Below are 13,862 nucleotides of genomic sequence, written 5' to 3' on the forward strand. Positions count from 1 at the left end.
GCCCAAATGGTAGTATCATCAGCAAACAAAACCATTTTAACAGTTTCAGAAACCTTACATATATCATTGATGTATAATATAAATAGTTTAGGTCCCAAAACAGAACCCTGAGGCACTCCACATACAATGTCAGGCTCACTCGATTGGTATTCACCCAACTTCACAAATTGACGCCTCTGTGTCAAATAACTTTTAATCCATTTCAGAACCATTCCTCTGATCCCATATTTTTCTAACTTATCCATTAATAATTCATGATTGATTTTGTCAAATGCTTTTTTTAGGTCAATAAATATTCCCATCGTGTATTTCTTCTCATCCATAGCACTTGTAATGTCCTCCATCAGGTCGGTAATGGCCAAAGATGTCGATCGGTTCGACCTAAAACCATATTGGCAATCAGAGAGGATTTTATGTCTATCAATAAATGTGTCTAATCTGTTATTAAAGAGTTTTTCCAGAATTTTTGAAAATTGTGACAACAGAGAAACCGGTCTATAATTTGTGAAGTTGTGCTTATCACCAGATTTATACAGTGGAATAACCTTTGCTATTTTCATATTATTGGGGAACTGCCCAAGTCGAAACGACATGTTAAAAATATGGGTTAATGGTTTGCATATCCCCTCAATTACCCATTTAACAGTTGTCATAGTGATACCATCACTATCACTAGATGTTTTGTTACGACATTTATTCACTATCTTTATAATTTCCTTTTCAGCTATGGGCTTCAAAAACATTGAACTCCTGTTCCTTTCGATTGTATTGTTATTTATAGTGACGGATGTATCATCTGTACAAATACTTCTTGCTAAACCAGGACCAACATTCACAAAGAACCTATTAAACTTTTCAACTACATCCTCCACTCTATTGACCTGTGTATCATTATCCATAAAATATTGTGGGTAGTTACTCTTGGACAATATAAGGTCCTATGAGTCTCATGACCAGGAGGAAGATGAAAAGTTCCAAGCTCTGGAACTTTATGCTTTATTATCCAGATACAATATGTAAAGGTCTATATATCTTATGTTTGTTTTTTGTTAAAAATACACAGTCCTCTTCAGATGCCCATGTCTTACAGAGAGCACAGGCTTGATTTACTTTTCTGCATCTTATTTTGATTTTCTCTGCAGTATAAATAACAGATGAAAAATGTCTTGAAAATTAATTTAGGCTCATAAATGAGTTGTGAATTCATCCGTATGTTTTTTGTGATGTCTACAATTGTACTTTCAATTTATTTGAGATTTTATAATAAACTCAATGTGATAATGTTTGGTATGGAGACTGGAGACTAATGAGCAGTGCTGTCTGTACCACCCAATCAAAATGAACAGATGAGGCAGCATTTAGTGAGGTGCATTTTAAAAAGGGGTAAATTTATTCATACATTGAACTGACCAGAGGTGGGTGCTGCTGTTTGGAAAATCAAACAAATCAGGCAGAAAACAACTCAGGCTGATTCAGGAAATGATTTTAAAATGCAGTGGTGGGGAGGTGTGTGAATGCATCTGTTTTGTTTCTTTTTTGCAGTGCAGACTGTATATAGCATACACTTTGTTCACACTAATTTATATGGTTGCACATTAAGTTTATGCAATGAGGCAGAAAATACAATAAGAGACAGTTCATGTTTAGTTTAAAAAAAGAGGAGCCGGTGGAGAAAAACTAGACTATAACTGGTTACACTGTTGGTTTTTATGTATATTTGTGTGTTGGGAGTGGATAAGCCCGTGTCTTTGGGTAGGTGTAGTTATCTGCTTTGTTTCTCATTAAGAGATGTGAAGCCGCAACTCTGACAGGGGCTCTTGGCTTCTGACCATAGTCATTATGGAGAACTCTCTCTCTGGGCTTCATCCTCCCACCTCAGTCTGACTCTGAGGAGAATGGGAGGCCATGAGAAGAGGGGAGGTGGAGAAGGGAGGAAGAGAGGATAGAAGAGAGGGAGGGCACAGACACAACCCTCTGATATCAGTCCAGTTGAAATGGGATCAGATAGTAGGAAAACCCCTTTCATCGCTGGCTATTTGAACTTACTGTCTGGCATTTATCAGCATGACTGCAGCAAAATGGGATAGCGGAAGGGAATTACAGTAGGATATAAATGAATTCAAGCACTGTATTGCAGTGGATGGAGAGCCTCTGTAATTGATACATAGCTCTCAGCAAACGACTATAATGATATTCAGTGTCACTACAACGTGTGTATACAGGTAACCATGGCAAAGTGGGACGCGCTTAATTGTTACATTTAGCCACATCTAGATGTACCCACAGAGACACCACATGCTATATGGCAACATACTTCAGAAAAGGGGAGGAGGAGTGAAGGAGAGTGTGGGCATGGCTGTGCATGAATCAGGTCAAGCTCCTTCACATGCTAAACAAATTATTATGGCTGGGTTAAGCTCCTCCGGTGCACCCCCACCCAGAGAGCCTCACATCGGGGTAGAGGGTGTTCATCCTCCTGATACCACCTCAAGCACCAAGGACAGCGCCTCTGCACAGTGTGCAGCTACATGAGCTGCTGTAACACTTTCAGATACTGTTACTGAGCCTAATTTTAAGAGGCAATATTCTCCAATGTGCCTCCACAAGTTGGTGGAAGCACTGGGCCAAGCTGGGAGGGTGTGTGCTGCTGACTCAGCCTCGACTGCTGCATTAATTTATCTGCACTGCAGTACTCCACCAGCTCCCCCCTCCCTCACCGACTCCCTCTCTCTCTCACTGCTTTCTCACAAGCCATCCTGGGGCACGGCAGTGAAACAAGATTGACCGAGAGGGTCGATAGTCAATAAAGATAGGTCGCTGTTGCCTACATGTGTAGATGTCAGATAACAGAGACACATAGAAAAGAAAAAAAGGAGATGGTGGAAGAGCATGGGAGGAGGGAAAGTGTAAGACTCCAGCGTGACTTCAGCTGAAATTTTGTAATGTCACAAAAAGGGAAGGGAGGTACTCGGTGTCTGCACTGCCTGAGGACAACTCCATGCATCATTTACATACCACCTACTCTCCAAAAAGGTTTATTTCCCATTTTTCCAGTGGGAAAAAGCTCAGATCATTATCCCCTACAATGGTTACCTCAGCCCTGTTCACACGAGGATGACGCTATGGGGATGACGACTGTAATATCATACCCATGAGCCATTTACTTTACAGTACAGATGGACTGCATGATAATGGGGCTATAGTCCATCTTCTGCCTGTGAGGGGGATTTTAACACAGAGCTTTTAACAAATTCAATAAATCCATTACGTTTGAAAGGCTGCCTTTCACCACAGTGCTGCTCAGCTCCATTTCACAGGATGTTTTGTAATCCATTTGAATCCACATACAGCACCACAAGAGTAAAATAAGCTACACAAAATGGTGACCACTACTTACACTAAAGTGGACACAATGTGAACTAAGCCTGGAGGAAAGCAGAGGGGGAAGTTCTGCCATATGAGGCTGCACCACATGTATTTTAAAAAGGTGATCAAAAATATTCAGATGTCAGCTTTTTATTAAGAAACAAGCACAAGTTGTAACTGGAAGGCTGCTTTATTGGTAATAAAAAGGTTCGTGCTGAAATGAAGACAATCTTTCATATATTCTTACCAAGTGTCCAAGTGGTTGTGCAACACACCGTCATATTATACTGTATATATCCTCTTATCAGTGCATCAAAAGATGACAACAGTTTGAAAAGCATATTCATTTTTTTCAGCAAAAAAGAAAAAAAAACTTCCATAATAAACCATGCTGAAAAAGAATGAGTCCTATAATCAGATTTGATACAAAAATAAATTTCAAATGGATACAGAAATATAGAAGAAATAAAACAAACACAGAAGGCAAGCTGCTTTTTCACAAGCCAAGTGGGTGATACACATAGCACTAAGAATAGGACAATTTTGAGTTAGCTGTATTTCTGTTAATATCACACACTGTTGAATATTAAGATGAAGTTGGGTGTCCTCCGGCAGTACTTCCGATTCGACATCCCTGATTAATGCGGTGCTCACCCCTGAACCCCACCCTCCCCTGTTGGAATTTTTTTTTTTTTCTGTGTGGCACTGACATCCAAATTTGCAGAAAAAGCAGAAAAAAGGCACATGCCATTAAGTGGAACACTAGAAAACAGACCAAAGAAAAGTGAGGATGAGAAGCAAGCTGTCTGTATGTTGAGTTGTCATGGCACTGATGTGTGGGTATGTATGGGAAATGGCCCTAGGGGTAGGTAGCGGCAGTCAATCACAGTAGCTGACGTCCTCCGGGAAGAGATCACTGGTAGCGATCTGGGCAGTGAGGAGAGTCAGCTGTGTGCATTTGTGTCCGTGACTGTGGGTGTGTCCTGTGTACTCAGTGACAGTGAGCGACATGACAGTAAGTGAAAAATGTGCTGGTAACATTATCCTTTCATCGTGATCAGGCTACAGTCAATGGCAAGCAGCTCCAGTAACATCGCATATGAGCTATTCTTCAACATAGGAAACACCGGCAAGAGCCAGTTTTAGACATCCACTGAATGTGTTGCACATAAATGAAATGTGACAGTGTTCTTTTATGTATATACATATAGACATATATGTATACATGTATATATCTTTTGTATTATACTGTATATCTATATTTCATTCAATTTCTGTCAACAAAGTGAAAAGTGTCTCAAAAAAATCCAAAAGGTAACAAATGTGACAAAGGGCATAGTTAGAAGCCATTCTATATTATTATTCATTTTTTGATTATTAGTAGTAATATTTTTAAAATTCTGTATTTACAAAAACAACAAAGCATGCTGATAAAATAAAAGAATATAATACAATATTTATAGTTTCTCTCAAAAAGTTCATTCTTTTTCAGCGATTGTGCCATTTACATCATAGCCTGCACTGTACACCTGTTTTTGTGGTTTCTTTTTTTTTCTCAAGTGTGAATGTATCATTCTAAAACATTACATCCAAAATGAACATGGGTAATTCAGATGGCATTACTTACTCCTCCTGTGGTTCTCATTGGGAATGTATTTGGTTTCAGTATACAGCAGCCAAACTGATTCGGACACATCATATTGTAAACAGACCTCGGGTATTACTACAGACAGGACCTTATGGAACAGGCAGTGTTAAACACACCAAATGGCATTAGTTGTGTGACAGTGGATGTCAGATTTACGTCTAGTCATCCACTTATAAATAGGACTATCACTTTGTGTAGAAAAGAAATGGCAGGAACACCTAAGGAGGCAGCTGTGTCTTGTCTAGCACTCGACAAAGCCTCAGGCTTTTTTTTGTGTTTGTTTGTTTTGTTTATGAAAAACGCCCACAAAGCTTATTATACAACATAGTTGTGTCAATGTGAGGCCTGCTGATGTTTTATCTCAGTAAGTGTTAGGCTTTTACTGCCTTCTCTGGCTAATTATTTCTGAAGCAGGTGATAGCATTTGAAAGTCTGCAAGTATATGAAATAATGGTGCGAGCCTGGGTCCAACACGACACAGTGGTTAAAGAAGTCCCACAAAAGCACAATGATACACTGACAAACATGGGACTTTCAGCACTGCAGCTAAGACCAAAGCACTATTCTCTTCTTCTGCTCTTGTTCAAATGGCAGTCAGTCTACCTATTTATGGGACCATATTTGTTATGCTATTTATCACCAGAGAAAATCCTTTTGGTTCTACAGACACACCACAAGCCCTTCATGGCCATACATTTTCCATACATACAGGCAAAACAAAACATCCTTGTGTTAATTTTCCACTAAGTCTGTTGTTTCAGATGGTCCGTGTCACTCGCACTGATCAGTCTTCTATAGGAATGACTACATCACAGGGGCATCAGGGGAGGACTTCAAGGCTTCTTTTCTTCAAAAGCTGGCAACTTAATTTGTCCAGAAAGCACTACCTAAGACATCACTCTGATGGGGATCTGACAGAGTAAAGAGGAACTGTAATGAAATGAACCAGTAAAATGACTGATTTATGCATCTACCTAAATGTGGTTTTTGGCTCCTCCACTATACTGAAACAGAAATATCAAAACAAATCCATATTGCTGTCCCTTCATGAGGACTGACAGCAGTAGAGGGCATACCTACTGACACCTGAGCACAGATCTATACTGGTGCCAGATATGGATTCCTTGGCTTGAAACATCAACTTTTCATTACCCTAACCGGGACCACAGGTAAGTGAGGAATGTGGCTCTAGGACAGATTTAAGTAAACAAAGAGATGTAAGCCCCAGATTTGGTTCAGGTCTATGAACAGGGCCCTGCAAATCTGTGCATCCTCAACATGAGGCCATTTTAGTTCTATACACTCCACACTCTTTTTACTATTAACATTCAGAGCAGCAAAAAAACATTTTCTAGCTTGTGTTGTTGGCTGATCTGACTGAGACTTTGCCACTGAGTGCTTACCACCTTCACTCGCCTGAAATTATTTAATGAACAGCTGAATAAAAAAATCAAGGTGATTTGACAAACAAAATTAGTGAAGGGTGGGATCATACAAATACCATTCTACAAATACTATATATATATCATTATCTTCATTTTCCATTTATAGTTATTGTAATTCCTCCAGTGGACAGCCTCAAACTTTTAGTCAAGCCACTGCAGTGGTCTGAGAATTAGTGCCTTGTGGACTATGATTACTCATGCATGATTCCTGATCAAAACATGCCTTCATGCAAGTCATTTCTATGCACTGAACAAGCACAATAATTATTTATCTGGAACTTGGCCTGAGCAAGTCTCCTTCTGCCCAAGTCAAAACAATGACTAATGACTACTACCCGGTCAGTGTGAAAGCCCATGTCTTTTTCAATGTCAGTATAACAAAGAGGAGATGAAAAGACCAGCGCCATGGGCTAAAATGTAATATTTTTTTGCTGCTCAAATAATGCAAAGATGCAAGTATACTCAGCACAAACAAACAAAAATCTTTGTCTACAGTTCTGGGTTTCCCCCTCCTCCGCTTGGGCTTCTGTCCTAGCTAAACTTGCTTGGGTGATTATAGTTTTCTTCTTGCTAAAGATGGTAAACTCTGTTACAGGCCCTCATTTAGACTGTTAACAGTTCCAGTGAGCGCTGTATGATCCATTCCCGTAGCACTGGAGCTTTGCTGAGTGGGGTCCACACTTGGTGGTGGCAGAGATTTTGCAGTTCTCCAATTATCTGGCAGAGATTTCTGTGCATTGGCAGTTGGTCCCCAAAGAAATGTGTGTCACTGGCCAGACACTGTGAGTTGCTGTTTTTCATTTTGTTCCTCGTTTGTATGAACTTGGTCACTATGCAGCAAATGTTCCACAGTAAACTGATGATGTTTAGCTGTGTTGGACGACATAAGAAACCACGTTGCCTTACAGTAGTAGTATCTGAGTCTGTAAACCTTTTTAAAAGTTTTTTTTTCTTACTTGCAAATGATCACTTTTTTTACATTTGTTATATTTGGGCTCAGTCTCATCTCACTGTTTTATTGGATTTTGTGTCTCTGAACCCTAACATTTGGATTCCCACTCATCTTTTTGGTTTTTGTCCTTCTTCTTGGCCCACTCCTCCTTCGTTTCATCCTGCTTCTCCTTGTCAGGTTTGGTCACACTGTCATATGAGGGAAGAGAGGCAGTGGATGGCGTGCTCGCTTTCTTCTCTTGATTGGTCCCACCATTTTCAAGTGTGCTGTTAGCAAAAGCATGGCGCTTGAAGATGAAGCCGCGCCTGATGAGGTGAGCACGGTAGGACTTCTGGATAATTCTGGCAGAGACATCCTCCTGTTTGCGGCGGAGGGTGGTAGTGATGGGTTCGTACGACACCTTGGAGGGATTGGCTGGCACAAAAAGCTCTTCCCTCTGCTCTGAGCATGTCCAACTCTCCACTGTCACCCAGCACACGCTTTGTGAAGGCAAACAGGATGTCCAGGCAGTGAATGCGATCACCACTCACCATGGGCATGTCCATGGCAATTAGTTCTATAGTGTTGGGCTTTGGCACACGAAGTGGGTGCTCCAATGCATCAGCAAAGTCAGGCAGCTTGGCAAAAGTAATGAACTGAGAGGCAGTGGGGTCAAACTTCTCCCAGATCTCGTAGAAGGTCTCAAAGTCATCTTCACTGAGTGGATCAGCACTTTCCTCTGTGGCCACACTGAAGTTCTCCAGGATGATGGCAATATACATGTTGACCACAATCAGGAAAGAAATGATGATATACATGACAAAAAAGAAGATTCCCACTGAAGGGTTACCACAATCGCCCTTCACGGATGTTCCAGGGTTCTCTAGGTAAGTATCACAGTCTGGTGGGTAGTTAAGGATTGGCAGTAGCAAGCCATCCCATCCAGCCGAAGTGGTGATCATGAACAAGATAATCATGCTGTTGCCAAAGGTCTCAAAGTTGTACAAGTCGTCAATGCCTGCTCCATGTTTTACATAGCCAAAGTTAGACATGCCAAAGATGGAGAAGATGAACATGACCAGGAAGAGCAGTAGGCCAATGTTGAACAAAGCTGGCAGTGACATCATCAGGGCAAAGAGTAATGTTCGGATGCCTTTGGCTCCTTTGATAAGACGGAGGATACGGCCAATACGAGCTAACCTGATCACCCTGAACAAGGTTGGTGATACAAAGTATTTCTCAATGATGTCAGCCAAGAACATACCTGAGGGCATGGAAAATAAGAAAGAAAGAATACCATCAGAAAACAATTGACTTCTACAAGTGATATTCTGAAGTTACTTTCTCACTGCTCTGTCTTCGACTTCCTTCACTCACCGACAATAGAGAGGATGACCACCACCACATCAAAGATGTTCCAGCCATTAGTGAAATAATAGTGGCGAAGGGCAAAGAGCTTTAGCAAGAACTCCGTGGTGAAGACTACAATAAAGATGAAGTTGACCCAGTAGAGGACATTCTCTGTTTCATTGGTCTGATCATCTGTTTCCACCATCATGGTGACCATGTTGAGACAGATCAGTATCATGATGGAGATGTCAAAAACTTGCTGCGTGACAAAATCAAAGACAATTCCCTGGATCTTGTTCTAGAAGGTGCAAGGACATAGAGAAGGATAAAGTGGGGATATATAGAGGTTTCAACCAAAAGCATCTGCTGAATAATGTGAACACTTGGTCATAAGCAGTAACCCCAAGAAAAGCATACCTGTGGTCGAGGAATAGGTTTTTGTGGCTTTTTGGACCCCAGCTTTTTCATAGCATTGTAGTATTTCTTCTGCTCCTCTGTCATGAAGATATCCTGACCTCCAAAGTAAAGGGATAAACAAAAATTTGGTTATAACCATATAATAACAAAAATGAAAACTCCTGAAGATAAACAGAGGATTAGGAGAAAGAGTGGGTCTTATCTTTTTCTTTTGTTGATTGAAGTTGTCAATGATCACACCAATAAAGAGGTTGAGGGTGAAGAAGGAGCCGAATATAATAAAAATGACGAAGTAGATGTACATGTAGATATTGACTTCATAGGCAGGTTGATCTTCCACCTTGAATTAAAAAAAACGTTGACAGTAGTATTTTCTTAATAGAAGTTAAATAAAAAAAAAAGTTTATTCAGATTTAGAGTAAAAGATCAATACTGCTCTCACATCTGCATGGTAATTATGCCAGAAGTTGGGTAACACGGTTTAGCAAAAAGACTGGCAATAGCTTAACGCTTACTGTTCAATCTTCTCATCTAGCTCTGCAAAGAGGCATTTAAGTGCATTTCCCAAAGTGTTGAACTTGCGTTAGCAAGTAACACTGAGATACTGTAAATGAGCATTATAGTATTTTGTGACAAAGCAATGAATGTTGGTACCTGTCTGGAATCCACAGCTGCGTACATAATGTCCATCCAGCCTTTGAACGTTGCCTTTCAAAAACAAAACAAAACAAAAAAAAAAAACACATGGCTAAATACATTTGTAAAAACTAAAAAATACCAAGAAATTTCTCAATTAAAATCAAATACTCAAACTGATATGTCTTGTGGCACAGCTTGTGCACTGAGAGAAATAAGTAGATGAAAGAAAGCGCATGGAAAAACACAAATATGAAGAGTGAAGATAAACAACAAACAACAGACTGTGAAAGTACATGGAATTTGAAGCAACAATATACCCTCCACTGAATCACAGAAAAAACTAAAGTTCATAAGAAAATGACAAAAGAAACCAAGTTAGTGTGAAACAAGAAACAGAGTTATAGAGAGGAGGAGTGACACTCTCACCACTTGCAGCAGGGCAAGGTAGCCAGCGCCCACGTTGTCAAAGTTGATCTTGACATTCTTCCACCTGACCTCAGTATAGTTTTGTTTAATGAGGGCCTCACACTCGGTCTTGTTGTTGACAATATCGAGGGGAATCCTATCCTTCAGAGTCTCATTGTAACAGTAGTAGTACTTGCCCGCAAACATGTTGACCCCCATGATACTGAAAATCAGCCAGAAGATGAGGCAAACCAGCAACACATTCATAATGGAAGGGATGGCACCCACCAAGGCGTTGACTACCACCTAGACCAGACCAAGGAAGACAGGACACGACCGTGTGAGAACCAGAAAATGAACACAGCTCATTCAAACCCTTTAACCCAATAAGACACTACATACTGTTATGGCGTTACACTTAGTTCCTGGAAACGCTATTCAACCTTTATTGGCGGTGTTCAGACTGGTAGTTCAATATGATTTCATGTAGCCAAAAATAAGCACTGCATACCACTGTGATGTGCATACTAAAGTGTGAGGAATTAAGGGAAAGAAAGCTATATCAGTTCCGTTCTAATTGTCACAACACTGGTGTTACCCTGAGAGCCTCTTTGATCTGCTGAAGCCTGCAGCTACAACTGCTTAAAGGGTACTCATGCACACGCACGCACACACACAGGTATCAAGGCAAATACCCTAATAAGAATCACACAATGAATAATTATTATACTTTTGATATAAAACAATTTTGTGAATTTTTATGATTTTGATTACAGCCACTTTCATACAAGAATCAAACTATAAATCCCCTATTTACCATTTACAAGCAGTATGTAAACATGGAATAAATGGCTAATAAAACACTAATATAGTAAATAATAAATGTATCTGTCAACAATTTTACTCCTGTGAACATCCATGCTGTAAGTGGAGGGTGCTGTTAAAACACGTTAATAATAATAATCTGGAAAAGCATAAGCTACTGAACATTTGTTTACAAATATAGCAAATTAATAAGTACTTAAAATGTCCCTGTATCTGCTTATAGTTGCATTTTAATGAGTTATAAACCATTTATTAAATGTTTATATAGCACTAAATCATAAGAAAAAATAAACATTTGTGAGTTCATCTACAGTGGAGTATTGTAGCATACAAAAATGAAGATGCTGGAACCTAATTTTTTTTACATAAATTTATAAACACACACACACATGCATACTTATATTAAGCCCTCCCCACACAAACACATACATACAGCTTTCCAGTGTTTGCTTCTTAATGCTTTATCTCTCACAAAACCATTAAATGTTACCATTATCATTTCATATTTGAATATATTTATTACATACTGTACATATAAATATGACATCATATAAGGATTCAAGCCTGTAACAATAACAGGAGCACTGGACAGTGCCGTAGCACTCAAATCTAGGACTCGACTGACTTGACTTCTACGACCTAATTTTCAAGACTCGTGACTTGACTTGGACTTGGACACAAGCACTGGCTGGATTCAGACTTGGAAGTTGGAGAAAAGGACACTGGCTTTTTTTGAGGGGGGATATTAAAACCTGCTGTCTGCACCATGCTGTATCCAGCACATTTCCATTGAAGCATACACTGTGCCTTTCTGTAAATTATTTCACACTTTTCACTTCTAAGTAGTGTGTGTGTGTGTGGATGCTTATAAGTGCATTTGTTTGGCTATTGTGTCACAAAAGTACATAAAGTTTTTTTACACGGTGTGTCAGTTGTGTTCAATGTAGTCCTTGATGACTCAGTAATGAGGACTCAAACACCAGGCACTCTAGACTCGAGGTTTAGCGACTCAACTACAACACTGGTTGTGAGAAATAAAGTTTATAATATCTGGACAAAACAGATGTGCATATGTTTCTACAGGTTTTTACTTGTATCAGTAAAAATCACAAGTGTTTGCCATACCACTATGAAGTGTCCACTCTTACCACCCCAACCTTAAACAGTCAATATTCCTAATCTTAGTGACCTTTTCCTGTAACTAGCTCAAGTTAAACAATATAACACTACAGCAGTAAAAAAAAAAACAAAACCCAAGTATAATTCCCATCACCACCCCAAAATCTAGTCTTTTCTATCAGTCCAATCTGACTGACTGTAGATTTATCAGAGGCAGTAATAAGCTCAGCACATAGCGAACCCCTCACTACCAGTGTTAGGCAGGCCGACCAGCAGCTCTCAGGCAGACAGTTGAGCATGCATGTCTTTGGCAGACTCGTTTTGTGAAGCCATATTCCCTCCTCATTACAGACAGAAAGGGAGAAGCTCTAGAGCAGGACTCTCTCAGCATGTACAGGATTTTCACAGGTTGACTGGTGTTGAATGTGGGATCATACATTTCAAATGTACTGTACAGAGGGCAACTGATAAAATATTGTGTCTGTTGTAAAATGCTAAAAGAATATGACTTTGGGATACATTTAAAATGTAATAATGTCATTCCCACCCTGTCGCCATTGCACTCACCGGGAGAATGACCTTTTGCTCGATTTGAAGTACAACAGAACTGCTTTCAAAAATTCTGTTAAACTTCTGTTATTATTATTATTAAAATTAGGCTGTGTGGAAATAATTCTCAGAAAGAGGGAAAATGGCTTTCAAAAATGCATAATGTGCATCAGCAGTTAAAGTACATGCGTGCTACATGGCATTGCACAATCTCAAGAACTGCTCAAATCAATCAATAAATAAATAGAGAAATGTGTGGATAGAGAGATAGCGATTAAAGAAAATGGCCGAAACTATGCTTGCGTATCTGATGAACCATTCTGATATTTACATGGGTTATATATCTGACAACTATCTATAGTATAATCTGATATTTGTAAGATATAACTGCATTGTGATATGTGATATATGTCTGGACTGCTCATAGTGAAGACAGGCACAGAAATGACTGGTGATCAGAGGTCATATCCAAAAAGCCCCATGATGACTAATGCCTTTAACAGCTGGTAAAGATAAAATTATAAGATGACTGTCAGTAGGTTTATAAAAAAAAAAATAATAATAATAACTCAGAGTGGGGTAAAGATGGCTAGGCATGGTGTCACTCCTGTACAATGCATTACTCAAAAAAGTAGGACAGACTACAAAGCAGCATTAAGAGAAAGAGAGAGCAAAGTACAAAGTCAGAACTGCTCATAATCGTTGCATGTTAAGCAGCGCAATGTTTCCTATTCAACAGCTTGCTCGGCGCTGTAGAGTTGCAATGGCCTCTGCGATGAATCGTAATGTACCACTCAACCAAACGGGGATGTATCCCATTGTTCTACCTCTCCAGAATCTCTTTCATATGGCGTCATCTCTCCATTCATGTACTTCCCTGTTCATTTATTTATTGCTTTCACCTCAAATTTTTCAGTTTCTGTTTAAACATAATGATAACTATTGATGAACATAAACAGTAAAAATTGAAACAATAGGATCAAAATCCTCTTTCCCCCCCCCCTCTGCATTAATGGGCCACTTTCATCTCTTTTACCACATACATCCAGTGAATGAGGTCATTCATAAGGGCACTGGTATTTCATTAATACACACTAATAAAGCCAAATGTGCCATGATTTCCAACCCCAAAAATGACATTATCTTATAGACATCGTTTTCAAAAAAA

General features: G+C 39.5%; 1 protein-coding gene across 1 annotated transcript in view; it reads right to left on the reverse strand.

Moving 5' to 3' along the window:
* Positions 1-3,540: 3,540 nt before the first annotated feature.
* The window catches only part of scn8aa (sodium channel, voltage gated, type VIII, alpha subunit a), a 46,580-nt gene continuing 36,258 nt past the window's right edge, over positions 3,541-13,862 (reverse strand). Inside the window, 7 exon segments of the mRNA XM_020618382.1 lie at positions 3,541-7,851; positions 7,853-8,654; positions 8,768-9,038; positions 9,158-9,262; positions 9,360-9,497; positions 9,812-9,865; positions 10,223-10,507. Coding sequence (XP_020474038.1) covers positions 7,500-7,851; positions 7,853-8,654; positions 8,768-9,038; positions 9,158-9,262; positions 9,360-9,497; positions 9,812-9,865; positions 10,223-10,507 — 2,007 coding nt within the window. The 3' untranslated portion in view covers positions 3,541-7,499.

The sequence above is a fragment of the Monopterus albus genome, unplaced genomic scaffold (genome assembly GCF_001952655.1).
Source record: "Monopterus albus unplaced genomic scaffold, M_albus_1.0 scaffold6.1, whole genome shotgun sequence".
NCBI lineage: Eukaryota > Metazoa > Chordata > Actinopteri > Synbranchiformes > Synbranchidae > Monopterus > Monopterus albus.